Source organism: Oryx dammah, unplaced genomic scaffold, assembly GCF_014754425.2.
Source record: "Oryx dammah isolate SB20612 unplaced genomic scaffold, SCBI_Odam_1.1 HiC_scaffold_29, whole genome shotgun sequence".
NCBI classification, from domain to species: domain Eukaryota; kingdom Metazoa; phylum Chordata; class Mammalia; order Artiodactyla; family Bovidae; genus Oryx; species Oryx dammah.
Window position 1 is genome coordinate 111884076 of NW_024070213.1, and position 17299 is coordinate 111901374.

The following is a 17299-nucleotide window of genomic DNA, read 5'->3' on the forward strand; positions in this document are numbered from 1 at the left end:
CTTGCTTTTCGCGTTAGACCCTGAGTGCATGAGAAAACGAAGGATAAAAACCTTCTCCGACTTGATGCCAGTCTTAAATTATTAATTCCCAACACGCAATAGAACTCCGTAGTTACCCGCGCCAGGTCAAAGCAGTCTCCAGCTCTCCCTTGGCTACGCGGGAGCAGAGCAGAAGTTTATGCAAATACGCGGGCTCTAGCGTGCGCACGCGCAGACACTGCGCAGAGCCCTTCTGAGTTCTGTGGAACTCAATTTGAGTACGCGGATTACAGCCGGGAGGATTTACGGAGGTTTCGCTTCCGGTAGTACCGGAAGCAGCTTGAAGATGGCGTCCTCTAAGCAGAATGGGCCGACTATAGCGTCGGGGAAAAGTGAGCTTCGTACCCCGAAGCCGACGTCGGAGAACCGAGGTGAGGTTGTCTAAAAACCGAAGCCTGGAGTTTGTGGATTTTGAGTTGTTGTTTTTTTTTGCTTTCGCTGGCTAGGCACGTGTAACGCCGCCTTGGGCTTGTTCTGTGAGTTTGTGTACCTGTAATTGCCGATTTGGGGGGTTGTTGACCAGACTTGAGGACTGACCGGCCTGTATGGTGCCAGCCACGTGTTCCTAATTTATTGCTTCTGCTGAAAGCCTCCAAAGTAGAGATGTTGCTGCATGCGTGTTCTGTAAAAAATATGAGGATTAAGAAATTGAGGAGGGCGCTTCAGGGCCTTAAACTCGCGGCGGTGTTTGGATATCGTTGGCAGAATGAGGGATGAGGTGGGAGAAAGTGGTGGTTATGCACATGAGTGAACGAGTGGTAGTGATAATGAAGGACTAAGACAGCAGTAGTGGTAGAAGGAGGTAACCGACGTGCCCTTAGCCTCAATTTGTCAGCCGTCGAAAAAATTTCGGAACGTTTGTTGTTGTTCTTATTTCTCCGGTTGCTGAAGTTACCAGACAACCCAGCGCCTACTCTGTCAACTGCGTTGTTTTTAAATTGCTCTCTTGCTTTGCGCTCGCGCTCTTGTTTTATCCATTATCTTCTGTGTGGTAGACAGAGAAATAGCCTGGGGCCTGCTCAGCCAGACTTGCTGGAAATATTAAAAACCTCAAACTTCGATTCTATAGGCGTTAGAGATTAAAAGTGTTTTTGTTGTTTTAATTAAGGGTATGGCAGAGGCCGGTGCATAGACAGCTTAAAGAATAAAACCAGCAGGTGAAAAGCAGCTCGTCAGAGCGTTAAGAAGAATAGAGCATTACCCACCATATCTCCAAAACCCCCTACGTGCACCTCTCAGATCATTCTTTTACTTTAGGGACTTAAAGTAACCATTCTGAATTATGTTGAGTATTCTGTTTCCTTTCGTCATAATCTTTACCATCTATGCCCAAAATGTTTTAATTTTGTCGGGTTTTGAATTTTACATGAATGAAAAAGGATTGTAGGTATTTTTTTTGTGTCTTGCTTCTTAGGCTAAACTTTGTTGTTATTCAGTTAGGGCAGTACTTGTAGCTGTAATTTATTCTTTTTGCTACTGTATGATGTTCCCTTGTATGAATACACGCTAATGTATATTTTCATTTTAATATTGCTGGACGTTTGGATTGTTCCCGTTGTTTGTTATTATAAGCATCTTTATACATTTCTCCTGGTTAACAGATTCTGGAGTGTCTCTGTTTCTGTACATTACATGGGATTGGAATCTTTGTAGTGCAGGGTAGAGCATGTGCAAAGAATAATATATACTTCCAGAAGTGCTAGGACTGCTAACACTTGGCTGTTATCTGAATTTTAAATTTGTTGTTTTGTTAAGTATGAAATCATATTGTGGTTTTAATTCGAACTATCCTGATTGCTAATGAGATTATACTTCTTTACACATGTTTGGGGTTTATTTGTTGTTCTTGTATTGTGGAACTAAACTTTATCTCCTTAGCCAGGTGTTTTTCTTTTTCTTTTCTTTCTTTTTTTTTTTTAATTCACAACCAACGAGTTGTTTAAATTGGTAGGATCTTGGTCAGATAGGTTTTTGTGGTGGTTTAGTCACTAAGTCGTGTCCAACTCTTCCGACCCCACGGACTGTAGCCTGCCAGGCTCCTCTGTCCATGGGATTCTCCAGGCAAGAATACTGGAGAGGGTTGCCATTTCCTTCTCCAGGGCATTTTCCTGATGCCAGGGATCAAGATTGCAGGCATATTCTTTACCAACTGAGCTAGGAGGGAAGCCCAGATACGCATTTTAAGTAGTCAGTATTGCAGAATTTTAGGATTTTTTTCAGGATATTGAGGAGTAAATGGTAAATGAAGACTAATTCTCTGTGACTTGAGCCCTAAATAACAAAGTGGGTGTGAGGAAAAGAAACAGAAAGCAAATATATCTGACTGGAATGGCTACAATGGACCATAAAGACTTGCTTCTTAAACTTCAGTATGCACAAGAATCTCCTCATGACACCATTAAGACAGATTTCTGGGCTTCATCTCAGAGGTTCACATTTAATAGGTCTGGATGGAACGCAAGAATTGCATTTCTGGCAAACTCCCAATTTGTGCCTGTGCTGCAGGCCCATGGATCAGACCTTTGTGTAACAGTGAGTTAAAATATAGCTGTTGGGTTTAAGAGGTTGTTAAATCCAGGACCAGGAGTTAAGTGATATAGGAGACAATTTATGGACAGTTTTAATGAGAGGAGACCTAGACTGAGTCAGCTTCATATTCCCTTACGCAAGTCAATTGAGTGTTTTGAATGGAATATCTTTTCTAAAGTGGAAATAATAATACCAGTTCTTCCTTTCATAGTTTTGATGAGAGTATACGGAAGGAAGTCACCTGAAAGCTCTAAAACCCTATAGTAGTGAATATTAACTGAAAGTATACACTGGAATCAGGTTTTGAAAGTTTTGTGTATACACACATACAAATATCTATACATAGGCTCCACTTCAGTTGAGTCTGAAATGCTACTTTATTTAAAATAGTAATGTAAACCAAATAGTATTTGGATCCTCAACTCTAAAATAGTGTAATGCAGTAGAAGTTTGTGAGTATCTCCTGTATGCCAGGTATATGCCAGTAACTGTGGACCCAAGGAGCAGAGTCCCTGCCCTCAAGGAACTTTGTCTGTGACGCGACTGGAACACATACTACAGATAATTCTAATACAGTATGTTGATAATGACAGAGGCATGTTCTTGGACTGTTGAATGATATAAAAAGCAGGGAAGAAGGAAATGCATGAGAGTATTGGGAAACTTGTGCATGTATGCGTACAAGTGTTCAAAAAAACTTCAAAAGAAGTTAAATCTGATGTGTAGATTTTTCCTCCTCTGTAGATGAATCTGAACTCCTCACTGTTCCGGATGGTTGGAAGGAGCCAGCTTTCTCCAAAGAGGACAATCCCAGAGGACTCCTGGAGGAGAGCAGTTTTGCAACTTTGTTTCCGAAATACAGAGAGGCTTACTTGAAAGAGTGCTGGCCATTAGTACAGAAAGCCTTGAATGAACATGTATGCATGTTTTCTATATTTCTCTGAGATTGTTATTGCTTATATCTTTTAAGTAAGTGAATGTGTGATGATGGATTTCTATGTAAAGGTGCTAGCATAGCTGTTTAATTTGATTCGTTTGGTATTTTAAACACACTAGGTAAGCATTATCCTTACTGTTCATTTGTTCTTAGTTTTGTGAATAACAGATTACTTGGCAAAATTCACATGCTTTTACATTTTTAGGGGATTTAAATTTGTAGGGGTGTCTGAAACTCACTTGGAAACTCCAGATTTCAGAGTGTCTGCTCTCTGCTGTGATGATTGCCACGTACCTGTACGGTTTTGAGCTGAGGCATGCTCCTGGCACTGTTTAACATCTTATTGTCAATGAAAGATGATGGATGTGACCGACTTTCCTGTTTGTTGTTCCTGCCATGCTCCTAGAGCAGTGTATTCGATTTTATTTTTCAAACTGGATTGAGACCCCTTAGAGAATCAGGAAGTCAATTTAATGGCCATAGTGAGCTTTAGGAAAAAAAATATATCACATGTGGTAAGGATAAGTATCATTTTATGAAGCGTTTGGTTTGTCTCTGTGTGTTTGTGTACACACTAGGTTGTGATAGAAAATCTGTTTCTCAGCTGTGGGACTGCTCTAGAGTCATTTGTGCCCACCAGGCATGAGGGTGGTTAGCAAACCAGGCCGTATTTTACAGCTGTCTACATCTGGGATTAGACCCAATTTGTTTCTGTGTGTGTGTGTATTTAAACTGATAGACACCTAACCTTATGTTTAATTGTTCATCATTCATTGTATTGAAATATTCTTGAGGTCATGCTCACAAGTTAGAAAATAGCATTTTTATTTGCTTTGTTGAAGTGTGGTTCTTTTGAAAGTTAATGCATAGATTCTCTAGTTACTGCTTTTATTTTTACACCTATGACAGTTTGTTTTTACTTTGTATTTAGCTAATGTTGTTGTTGTTGTTTAGTTGCTCGGTTGTGTCCATGGACTGCAGCCCACCAGGCTTCTCTGTCCATGAGATTTCCCAGGCAAGAATACTGAAGTGAGTTGCCATTTCCTTCTCCTGGGGATCTTCCCACCCCAGAGATCGAACCTGCCCCTCTTCCATCTCCTGTATTAATGGGCAGATTCTTCACCGCCAAGCCACCAGGGGAGAGTTTGAAAGGGAAAGTCTGTTTTCACTCTAGGGGGAAGATTTTAGATTAGAGCAACATCTAGCCAGGGTAGCAAAATTATAAGCTTTACATTTTTACCTTTAAGTCTTAAGTATGACCTCATTTTGATTGATGTGTTTTTTTAGACTGGAGGTAATATTTATTCCAATAAGTGTAAATTATCCTAAAGCCAACTATAAATTTTTTCAATTACCTGAGTTTCTTATATTCTTTGAAATCTAAACGTAATCAAGTATCCCTTATTTACATTAACTTTCCAGCTTCTTCAAGGAGAGAGTTAAAGGATTTTGAGGTATCTTAATGGCACAGAAATGAATAGTTAGGCTGGGATAGGCTCTGTAATCGTCTAAAATGGAATTCATTTTCAGATAACTGTTGTTCACTCCTTTTGTAGCACGTTAATGCAACCCTGGACCTGATTGAGGGCAGCATGACTGTCTGTACTACAAAGAAGACATTCGATCCATACATCATCATTAGGGCCAGAGACCTAATCAAACTGTTAGCAAGGAGTGTTTCATTTGAACAGGTAAATTTAGAATTAAATTTAGACTTTGCTTTATCTGCAGCAACAGTAGAGACAACATATATCACTGCCGCCACCACCCTCCCCACTAAAACGTTTTCATTTTTGTGCTTAAATTTCTTGGCTTGGAAAACATTTGTACTTGTAAAGAATGTTGATGAACTATTTTCTTTATTTTCCCAAAAGGCAATACGAATTCTTCAGGATGATGTTGCATGTGACATCATTAAAATAGGTTCTTTAGTAAGAAATAAAGAAAGATTTGTAAAAAGAAGACAACGGCTTATTGGTCCCAAAGGATCTACTTTGAAGGTACTTTTTATTAGTGAAAAAGTATGTTGTCCTCTAATGTTAGTTTTTCAGTGTACTGAAGTTCAACTTTTTGCTCTTTTGATATAGGCATTGGAACTCCTGACAAACTGTTACATTATGGTTCAGGGAAACACGGTTTCAGCCATTGGACCTTTTAGTGGCTTGAAAGAGGTGAGATTTATGCTCTTAAATTAGTTTTAGCAGAGAATAAATGAAAGAATATGGGTATACTATAATAGTTCATTGGATAATGTATTGTTTCATAATTTAAAAAAATTGTGCTTTGTTTGATTTTCATTAGTAAATTCTTCATGTAATTTGAGGGAATAGCCACTGCTGAACCTTAACATATCATGGCCAACTTTTGGTAACTACAGAGAGATTCATTTCTGAATTCATCATTACTTCCCCTACTACAGGTTTTAAGTGGGTATTTTAAGATCTCAGTCTGTAGCAAACATTAGAAGACACATGGGTTTAAATGATTGGAGAATTGAGCAGATCTTGTTCTTTGCAGTAACAGGTACAGCCAGTAGAGGTCAGGCCCAGAAGACTTCTTTTACGATTTATTTTCTTTGAGTTTTAATATGTTAATGTTTCATGAATATTAGTTTGTCACATGTTATGAGAAAATCTATAGAGCACATACTGTTTCTATAAGCTCCTTTTGAGGCTTTTGTTGTGTGTATCTGGCTGTGAGCTCTTGCTTCCTTTCCAGGGCCTTTAATAATACTTCTTTTGGACCTCTTTCTCATAAGTATCTGCTTTTTTCACATGGCGCAACAACAACTTAGGTGTTTTGAGTATTTCATAGTTTTGTAGAGTCTATTATTTAATTCTTACCACAGATCCTTAAGGTGGTTTTATTTCAAATGTATTACAGAATTCAAAAGCTGAAGTCAGGAGGAAAATTAAGTGACTTTCCTCTATGAAGTCCCAGCATTTGCTCACATATTTTCTAACTCTGAGTCCAGCTCTCTTTCCCTAAATTGCACAGCTCCAGACTATTGTCTTAATTCTGCGTATCACTTTTTTAGCAGTAACATTGAGAGACTTCATTGTATCCAAGTGAGGTTAACTATTATGAAAGATCCAGAAGCCACTCAGAAGGGACTACTATATCCAATTTGGTAGCCATTGCCTGGTTCATAGGTTATTTTGCAATATATTAATCCTCTTCTACCTAGTTCACTAAAATGTTCATTATAAATAACCGATTCATTTTTCTTTGCAAATTTCAGGTTCGAAAAGTAGTCCTAGACACTATGAAGAATATTCATCCAATTTACAATATTAAAGTGAGTGTTCACTGTTCATTAGTATAACAGTGGTTATCAAATTGTTTTTAGCTCCAGAAACTTTTCTTGAAAATAAATCTTTTATGAAAGTCTAATATACAAAACAGATAAAGCAGAGCTATTTGGGTAGAGTTAAGCCCACTCAACACTATCCCAGTCCTATAGTTCCTTCTTTGAAAGCTTAGGTCTCTGAGGAGTATTGTATGAAAGAAAGCTGTTGAAGGGAGCTCTGTAATATAGTGATTCAGTTCTGATACAGATAAAATATGCTTCATGGAATTTGTTGTAAGTGAGTAAGTGAGGTTGCTCAGTCGTGTCCGACTCTTTGCAACCCCGTGGACTGTAGCCCATCAGGCTCCTCTGTCCAGGGGATTCTCCAGGCAAGAATACTGGAGTGGGTTGCCATTTGTTGTAGAGGGTACCAATTCAGTTTTCTTAGGCTAAGGAGCCCACAGACTGTATTTAAAAGTGTGATCTTTTAGAATTCTGCCATTTTCTGTAAGTCTGGAATAGTTCAGATTGCATTAAAACTTGTTTTGGAATTTAACACTCAAATTATAGGCTCATTGAGAGAGATGTTAAATCCCTGTATGCGTAACATTCAGTGATTATTCTTGGAGACATAACCAAGATGATGTTTTATGATGGATATTTGTTAAACAGTCCTTGAATTTGATGAATTTGAAAAGTCACTTTTAGATTGGGGTGAAAAAATGATTTTGAGTTTCATTGGGACATTAAAGAGAGCATGTCTTGGATCTGATGCCTACTTTGCATCCTGTGATGTTTTAGTGTCGATAAGATTCAGGTGGAGTTGGGGGAAATGTGAAAACGCTGGTTTCATTGATCATGAGAAACCTGAGTTTTTTCTTTCCCTACGGTAATGATATTTCATGTGCTACTGAAAGCTTCCTGCTTGTAGGAAACTTCACTAATTCAGCACTCTCTCTGTATAATTAAGTTGAATTTCAAAGGTTTTAATGAAAAACTTAGTCTTATTTTTCATCTCTATTTTAATGATTCTGTTTCTTAATCTAAATTTCTAATGGTTTTCTGATGCTTGGTTAGTTATGCACATTTGAGATTATATGCTTTTTCTTTACAGAATTGATTTAATCCTACTGAAGCAGCTAAGAGTTGTTCCTTTTAATTTTATTATTTGTAGGAACATTGTTTATAATGTCTTAGGTTGAGAAACATGTCACTTCTAAAATTAAAGTGTTTACTTTGTTCGTATATTACCATGACCCAGACCTTAATGATTAAACGAGAGCTGGCGAAAGACTCTGAGTTAAGATCACAAAGTTGGGAAAGGTTTTTGCCACAGTTCAAGCACAAAAATGTGAATAAACGCAAGGAACCAAAGAAGAAAACTGTTAAGAAACAGTATACACCATTCCCACCACCACAGCCAGAAAGTCAGGTCAGTATTAAATGTTGAATTTTGTTACATGAGAGGGAAACCATTTTAATCTGTTTTGTCAGAAACTTTGAGGGTATTTTAGGTGGAATTTCTGTGGGTGTTCGGGTGTGTAGAGATGCAAGAATCTGAAGGTAAGTGTAGATGTACTTATTTTGAACTAACTGTGTGGAGATGGGGAGTGGAAGCTTCATGTTGTGAGAGTAAAATGACATCAAGGTGGTTGATGATGGTTGTGTGTCTATACCTGTAGCCACTGAATGTTCCGTGGTTAAAACATGTCAGTGACGCAGCCCTGAGTGCTTTCAGTTCTGCTTTAGCCTCGTTCATGTGACATGTACTATATATTTTGCTCTGGATTTGAAATCTTAACTTCCAATATCTGTCCTTTTTTTTTTTTTTTAAAGATACGAATGCCTCTCATTTTGTCAACTGTCTTCTGGCATAATTTCTTTTCTCTCTTGCCTGTCGCTGTTTCCTTTCATACTCCCTTTTTCTGTCACACCTGTCTGACAGAACAGCCCTGAAACTTGCATCAGTCCTAAAACTTGACTTCTTTCCCCATTGTGTGGCTACTAAACATAGCTGAAGAAAGTCATCTCTTTGGATCATATTCCCTAAAAGCCCACGTTTCCAGCCTCAGATGGGCACAGCAGTATTCTCTGGCTGCTTTGTGTCCTCTTAATTCTTCTGCCACTCTTCCACTCCCAGTAGATGACGTTGCTTTTTACCCCTCAAATATTTGAAATGACCAGGCAAGAACTTTTTCAACTTGCTCTTGGCTCACATTTTTTTCCCCCATCTGCATCAGTCCATTCTTTGCTTGTTCTTTGAGTTCTTTCTTCACCTGTCTGCTGGAGGATCTTTCTTCATTATTCCCTCCCTTGGCTGTATGTTGAAGTTTTTCCTTTAACCCCCCCCCCTTTTTTTTTCTTTATACTATCTTGTCCTTCCCACAGCCCTGTGTTTGCAGTTTTTCAGGGAAGGTTTGATGAAAGGTCAGAGGTGAAAAAGTAATGATGATCATCATAGTGAAAAAAAAAAAAACCAGCTGTAAGTGTTGGATCTTGAGCTCTACATTGGAGAATAAAGTGAAGCCAGAAAGAAAGTGTTAGTTGGGGAAAAGTAGTGAGTGACTCAGGTACTAAAGCATGCTTCTGTAACACCTGGTGTATTCCATGTAGCCCTGTCCTGTACTCACTAGTTGTCTTATCTTCCTCTTCTATGACTGGAAGCTGCTTGAATCAGCAGTGTCTCGTTTGACTTAACTCTGCCACTTATTTGCTATGTTCAGTTGCCCAGTTGGGTCTGACTCTTTGCGACCCCATGGACTGCAGTACGCCACTCTTCCCTGTCCATCACCAACTCCTGAAGCATGCTCAAACTCATATCCATTGAGTTGGTGATACCATCCAACCATCTCATCTTCTGTCATCCCCTTCTCCTCCTGCCTTCAGTCTCTCCCAGCATCAGGGTCTTTTCCAATGAGTCAGTGCTTTGCATCGGGTGGCCAAAGGATTGGAGCTTCAGTTTCAGCATCAGTCCTTCCAATGAATATTCAAGACTGATTTCCTCTAGGATGGACTGGTTTGATCTCCTTGCAGTCCAACGGACTCTCAAGAGTAACACCACAGTTCAAAAGCATCAATTATTTGGCACTCGGCTTTCTTTATGTTCCAGCCCTCATATCCATGCATGACTACTGGAAAAACCATAGCTTTGACTAGACAGACTTTTGTTGACAAAGTAATGTTTCTTCTTTTTAACATGCTGTCTAGGTTTGTCATAGCTTTTTTCCCAAGGAGTAAGTGTGTTTTAATTTCATGGCTGCAGTCACCATCTGCAATGATTTTGGAGCCAAGAAAATCAAGTCAGTCACTGTTTCCATTGTTTCCCATCTATGTGCCATGAAGTGATGGGACTGGATGCCATGATCTTAGTTTTATGAATGCTGAGTTTTAAGCCAGATTTTTCACCTCTCTCTCACTTTCATCAAGAGGCTCTTCAGTTCCTCTTCGCTTTCTGCCATAAGCGTGGTGTCATCTGCATGTCTGAGGTTATGTTATTAATTAGCACAATTTAACACATTTGTGCCCCCAGTTTCTTTGGACATAAAATGAGGATGATGATCATACCTGTCTCAAAGAATTGTCTATGAGAATTTGAGAATTAAGCAAGTTAGTCATTGTAGAGAGCTTAGTAATAGTTTAGAGTGTTGCCTTAGATAGATCAATTGTATGTTTACTATTTAATGACTGAGTTGTTACTTGCTCTAATTAGTATTTAGTTGCTACATCCTGACAATTCTCGCTTTTCATTTTGTATGATGAACAAAATGAAACTTAAAAAAAAAACAAAACAGGGTTTTATCTCCTTTTTTCTGTTCCTTTTATAAAGTGTTACCTTGCTCTCTCCACTCTTCTCAGGAAGCTTCAGTGATTTCTAAATCACATCCCACCAACCTTACCTGTCATTCACGTTTCTTTATGTCCCAAACTCTTTCCAAGTGTCTTTCCTCACGTTTTGAGTCATTGACCTTCCACCTCCCCTGAAGCAGTCTGTTGAGTATTCCATGGACACATCACCTACTTTCCTACCTATGTGCTTTTGTGTATGTGTATCCTTGTCAGCTTTTTAGGCCACTACCTTACATAAGAGTTTCGACCCTACTGTCTTTAGCTCAAGGTCACTGTGAATTTCTTAGGAATTGACTTCCCATCTACATGATTTCTGAAGTAATTGTAAATACTCATTTCAACAGATTGATAAAGAATTGGCTAGTGGTGAATACTTTTTGAAGGCAAGTCAAAAGAAGAGACAGAAAATGGAAGCAATAAAGGTAAGACTGTGTCTAGCTTGCAACATTAATTGCAAAGTGCATAGATACTTTGGATTCTTACTTAACTGTGAAAACTTTGTTAACCATGTAGGCTAAACAAGCAGAAGCTCTTAGTAAGAGACAAGAGGAAAGAAACAAAGCTTTTATTCCACCTAAAGAAAAACCAGTTCACCTAAAGAAACCTAAGGAAGGTAATGCTGTTCTCTGAGTCTTGTTATGATGCTGAAGTCTGTTAGAGGAAAAGTAAACCCATAGTGAATTTGTTGCATCTCTGAGTTCACGTTAAGAAATAACCACATCTTTCATCAGTTCTCTCAGCGTTTCATTACTCACAAATCCTTGGGATGAGGTGACTGAGATAACCCATAATTTAGTACCAGCTCGTCGGGAAGATCCCCTGGAGAAGGAAATGGCAACCCACTCCAGTATTCTTGCCTGGAGAATCCCATGGAGAGAGGAGCATGGTGGGCTACAGGGTCACAAAGAGTCGGACTGAGCGACTTCACTTTCACTTTCACTGTCTATTTGAGAGTATCCCAGATTGACAGTTGCTTCCTGATCTCTGCTGTGCTAAGGAAGGACTCTTTGTTTTGAATGACAGAAACCAGAGCAGTGAATCCTCTGTAGAAATAGAGCGGGAAGATCCCTGAGCTCTGCTGTCATGCCCCTTAAAGAGCTTATCAAATTTATACTTTCTTTACTTGTATAATCTGTGACTTAAAACTTGATGCTTGTATTGTTAACATGGATTTCTCATCACCTTGGGCTAAAACACCACCAGCAAAATAGCAGGAATATCTTTCTTAGTTAGAGGCTATTAAAAAGACACTCAGAGAAAATATCATCATTCCTGGCCTTGTTTTGACCTACCTTCTCTTTTACATTTTCTTTTCCCCTAGTAACTTTTGTACTCTTCTGAAAAGTAACTCTCCGAAGTGGTCAGTGAGGGGAGGGAGGTCACCAGTATTATAAAGTTCCAGTATTGTACATCACCTATTGGTCTAAGCCGGATGTAACATTACTATTTTGTTAATATATATCAGTGTTAACAACTTAAAAAATAGTGTATTCTACTTCTTAGATCATTGGTTATATAAAAGTGAAAAATATCATAAGCATCATAATTTTTAGTCTGTAGAGTCAGTCAGTTATGTACTCTTAAGGTGTTCAAATAGTTTAATCTCACTTTAATACTGAGTAAAGTGTAGCTGTTCCATTGTAGTGGAGACTTGAAGTCTGCTCTCAAGTTGCTGGGGTGTTTGTATGATGACATTTTATCTTGTGGTTCTTTTATGTCCTGAATACTGTTCTTTAAATGATAAGAAAAAGTTGCCATTTTTTGCTGCTGCTTTTCTTTATTTTGTTCAAACTTCTGGTGTTAACTACATGGTTTGGTTCTGTTAGGACCTCCAGATACTCTCAGATTATTGTCTTTATTACCAAAATCTTGTTAAATGAAATAATACTAGTCGTTCATTGAACTAATAGTTAGAAAACTAAGTTTTTAAAAGAGTACTGTAAAGTTCTAGAATATGGAAATGAATATAAATAATTTCAAACAATTTAAGGACAGAAATGTAATTTCAACATAGTTGAATCCAGTAATTGGTTCAAATAGTTAAAGTGTAATGTCATTTTCATGTATATTCTTATTAGTCTGTTTAAGTACTTTGTTTTCTCCTAGTTTGAAGAAATTTCTAAGTTTCCTTTTAGCAGGTATTTTGTATTTTATAATATGACCTTTCAATTACAATAGAACTCTGAAATGATTCATATTTATGTAATCTTTGTTTTATTTGGTAAAATCTAAAGAATTACGTGTATTGTTTTTTAATTTATTTAGCTTCTACTGAAACTAAGATTGATGTGGCTGCCCTCAAGGAAAAGGTTAAGAAAGCAAAGAATAAGAAACTGGGAGCTCTTACAGCTGAAGAAGTTAAGCTTAAAATGGAAGCAGATGAAAAGAAAAAGAAGAAAAAGTAACACAAACTCTGAACTAAAATTTATTAAGCTATCTCCTTTTGTAAAGGATTTTGAAGTACTGTAGTTGGCAACATTAGTTGCCTTATCCATGAGAAGTAATACCCTGATCACTTTTTTCTGAGTTTGTGCTTTATTATAGTGTTAATATAAACAACTGTTCTTTATGAATTATTGTATCGTCCATATGTTTTTTGAAAAATTTCATACAAGAGTGGTATATATGTGTTTATATGCATTGTATCTAATCTATTCCAGGCAGGTTTTACCTAAGCATGATTTTAGGAGTAGTTTTTAAGGTTGTTTAGACTTTAAATGTCGGAGAAGGCAATGGGTACCCCACTCCAGTACTCCTGCTTGGAAAATCCCATAGATGGAGGAGCCTGGTAGGCTGCAGTCCATGGGGTCGCAAGGAGTCGGACACAACTGAGCGACTTCCCTTTCACTTTTCACTTTCATGCACTGGAGAAGGAAATGGCAACCCACTCCAGTGTTCTTGCCTGGAGAATCCCAGGGATGGGGGAGCCTGGTGGGCTGCCGTCTATGGGGTCGCACAGAGTCGGACATGACTGAAGTGACTTAGCAGCAGACTTTAAATATAATCATGTCCTAGCATTTGGTTTTGAGGAAGTGCTCTAATGTAATCTCATTTACATTTTGTTCCAAAATTAATTCATAATCCAAAAAAGCAAGGCTTTTTAAATTAATTCCCTTAATTACTATTCCAGTCTGCCTGAGGAAGTAGTAAGCCATAAGATATCAAATTGCAAGAGAATGTGGAAAACCAGATAGGTAGAGTTGGAGCAGCATGCATCAGGTTATTTAGAAGTGTTTTTACTCATGAGGGCCGGTGTGGTTTCTCAGACTCACCTAAATCTAGTTTTGTCACTTTACATATTTAGAAGCTGAGGCATATGGGGGATAGAGCTTACTCATTGCAAGTCACAGCTGCGGGAGCTTGGAAACAGTGCTGCTTCTTAAAAAGTGGAATGTAAAGATGAACCATTTCTTCTTTTGAGTAAGGGTTTGCTGCAAATCAGAAATACACCCAGTTGTTACTGAAACAAAAAAAACCATGTTTGAATGAGGATTTTTTTCCTCCTTGGATTATATTATTTCAAAGTAAATAAATGAGGGTATTTGCCCTTGGCCCAAATGATAATTATAACGCTCAGTATTAGGATTGGTGGAGTAATTAAGAGAAAAAGAGATGTGTATCTGTCACGTGGAAATATCGGCCGGTCTGGAAACACAGTAGAATAACCTGTGAAACAGACATGAAATATACTCATTAATGTTGTTCCCCATAATGCAGGAACACAGCTCACATAGATCTTAGACAATTTAAGGTTTATATACGTACGTGTCACTTTGTCTCGTTGTGGGTTAGCTGTAAAATCAGAAGAAAGAAAACAAAAATTAAAAGAATAGGTACTGGTGAGGCTTTTCTTTTTAAGAGCCAAGTCTCTTAATTATAGCCATTTACTGTTGCTTTGGCTTTATTGCAGTGATTTTCAAAGGTTAATTATTCAAGATTTTTTGTACTTACTGTAATAACTTGATATTCTTAAATCATCTTGTTTATATAAAACTTTTTATATACCACTACTATAAATGGAAACTCATTTTACATAAGCAGATAAAATAAATATAATAAAAATAAGACATTGCAGTTAAAAATAAGTATTAATAATAATCAGTGTGGGCAATTTGTTAAATATTTTCCTGAAAATTAAGTTTCTCCCTGAGAAGAATAATCCTATAATCAGTAGTAAAAGTGTCCTCTGATCTGTTCTAGTCTGTCATTAACTTATTAATAGGGCATTTGGCTATCAAAAGTCATAACTACTCCTCTCCACTTGACATTCCAAGACCTGGGGGGAAAAAATCCACATCTGCCATAGTATTCTTATATGTTTTATAAATGGTTAAACACCTTTTCTACACTGGATCCAGGCCAGCTGCAGCTGGACTCCTGTGGTGGAATCCTCTGCCTGCTCGTGAGCATCTCTGGCCATCATACCTGTGACTGGGCATTGTCTGTGGTGAACTGCCATTGAAGCTTCTGCTGCTTTAACTTTTCTTGGCACTTACTTCCATGAAATCAAGGTGTGATGTGCTGCTTAAATTTTTTCTTACATATATATATTTTTGAAATGTTAAACATCCAACTTTTGAGTAGTGAAACAGATATCATCCACGCACAGGCACTAGCTCAGATCAGCTTGTGTACCTTTGGTATTCCCAGTGCATTTTGCAAAACCATCCTAATTTGGCCTCCATTGATATTTACGAAAGGTTTTTTTTCCCCTCCAGTGTTTGCTGTAATTTGTCAGAGATGGAATCTGGTAGATAAAAGCCTTTATCCTCCAACCCTTACCTCTCTGCAAGGTAGCTTGTGTTTTCCTTTGTCTTAAGAGTCCAGGGGTTTTTCATTATTGTTGGACTGCAGTCTTAAATTTCTGAATTTTATCCCACAAGATTAGAGACCATTTCAAGCTAGATCTCCAAGATCAAAAGCTAAAAGTCCACAAGTTTTCTTCTTGTTATTGTTCTGGTGCTGTTGTTACTAATTGTCTAGATTTTTTAAATAGAATGATTAAAAAAAAATTGCAGTCAAATTAGTGGTCATTTGTCAGCCAGACTAGGCACTTCAGTTGGTTACAAAGGTGAATTAGATAGGCATAACTTCTGTCTGTTTGGAATTCAGTCTAGTGGGAAAGACGGTTAACCAGTAGCAACAGTAAAATTACTCTTAACATAATTTAAAGTAATTGTCCTCATCACTGATTCTAAAGAAGCATTGTGAGGATTGTTTGAGCATAAAAACATCACCTAAAACTTTGGGCATAAAGATGCTACCAGAATACCAAAGCAAACAAGTTTTGAGATTAGAGGGAGGATGAACTTGGGGATAATAGGTAATATTTATCAAGTGTGTGCCAGGCACTTGTTCCAGATTCTCAGAAAAAGTGGTTGAACTGCAGAGAAATAACTGGCTCAGCAAGGTGGTCAAATATTGCTATATGGCTGGAATAAAAATGAGAATTTAATGTATACAAATCAGGAAGAAGGGAACAAATGGTTGAGAGGAATTGGACTTTGAAAACATGTAAGCAATAGAACACTTTGGCCAAACAAATATGTATGCTGTTAAACTCAGCCCAGTCCAGCCTCCTGCTTCGGCCACCCCCACCAGTTCTGCAGCCCTGAGAGGTTCAGCTGGTTACAGATAAAGGCACAAAAGTAGTAGAGGATTTGCACAACTGTAATGGCTTGATTGAGGTTTCCCTTCACACCTTGTCAAAAAGTAAAAAATAAAAACTAAGATGGGAAGGAATGTGTCTGGAACAGAAAACATAAATGACTCTTGGCCAACTGTGTATTAATGCTTTAAAGTGATGTAAAGCATCCTTGGAAAGTTATCTTCATTGACCTTCTAAACTGTTTCTCATTAAATGCTGTCTTACTAGTGAAAAGTGCTACATTGCAACTTTTATTTCATTCAGTTCTATAGATGAAAATTTGATTCTTGAATGCTTTGGACAGGTAGAATTCTACCTGAACACAATTCAGAATTATTTTGGTTAACTTTGTTACATTTTTGATCTTGCAGAAATTAGCAAATCTTGGGTCTACAATTTCCCATAATGAGTCATTTGTTCTTCTGATTAGTGCTAACTATAAAGGATATTTGCTTCTTTAAATTTCTCTTGAACATATAGTCATTCCCAGGACAGTAAGTCATTGCTTTGATTGCTATCTGGTGCCCTTTTTCCTGAAAAGAGCTATTAGGATAAAACAAAATGTTTTCATTCTTCAGTTCAGTTGCTCAGTCTTGTCCAACTCTTTGTGACCCCATGGACTGCAGCACACTGGGCTTCCCTGTCCTGAATCACCAACTCCTGGAGTTTACTCAAACTCATGTCCATTGAGTCAGTGATACCATCCAACCATTTTATCCTCTGTTGTCTCCTCCCGCTTTGAATCTTTCCCAGTATCAGGGTCTTTTCAAATGAGTAAGTTCTTCACATCAGGTGGCCAAAGTTTTGGAGTTTCAATATCAGCATCAGTCCTCCCAATGAATATTCAGGACTGATCTCTAGAAAGTTATGAGTTTTGAACACATTGTATTATTGGTAGATTGTTTCTTTTACTCACTGCAAAGATTGTCCAAACAGTTGTCACTCTTGGGGCAGGCACTGCACGTGGATCCTTTTTTATATGGCCAGGTTGGGTAATTGCCTCTGTGAAGAA

The 17299-nt window shown here is 37.9% G+C and overlaps 2 protein-coding genes across 4 annotated transcripts in view; one reads left to right on the forward strand and one right to left on the reverse strand.

Moving 5' to 3' along the window:
• Positions 1-258: 258 nt before the first annotated feature.
• Positions 259-15628, forward strand: KRR1 (KRR1 small subunit processome component homolog). The gene is made up of 10 exons (XM_040233868.1): positions 259-410; positions 3313-3485; positions 5062-5196; positions 5380-5505; positions 5593-5676; positions 6747-6803; positions 8056-8226; positions 10985-11062; positions 11154-11253; positions 12906-15628. Exons 1-10 carry the CDS (start codon positions 326-328, stop codon positions 13043-13045), a joined length of 1149 nt encoding a protein of 382 aa, XP_040089802.1. The 5' UTR covers positions 259-325; the 3' UTR covers positions 13046-15628.
• Positions 13658-17299, reverse strand: part of GLIPR1 (GLI pathogenesis related 1) — a 57278-nt gene continuing 53636 nt past the window's right edge. For 2 of the 3 annotated variants that reach the window (XM_040233869.1, XM_040233871.1), the window contains 2 exons: positions 17204-17289; positions 14121-14432 (listed from right to left, as the gene is read on the reverse strand). In XM_040233869.1, the coding sequence (XP_040089803.1) occupies positions 14155-14432; positions 17204-17289 (364 nt within the window). In that variant the 3' untranslated portion in view covers positions 14121-14154. Of the gene's footprint in view, positions 14433-17203; positions 17290-17299 lie in introns of all 3 variants that reach the window. The other variant, XM_040233870.1, reaches the window with a different exon arrangement.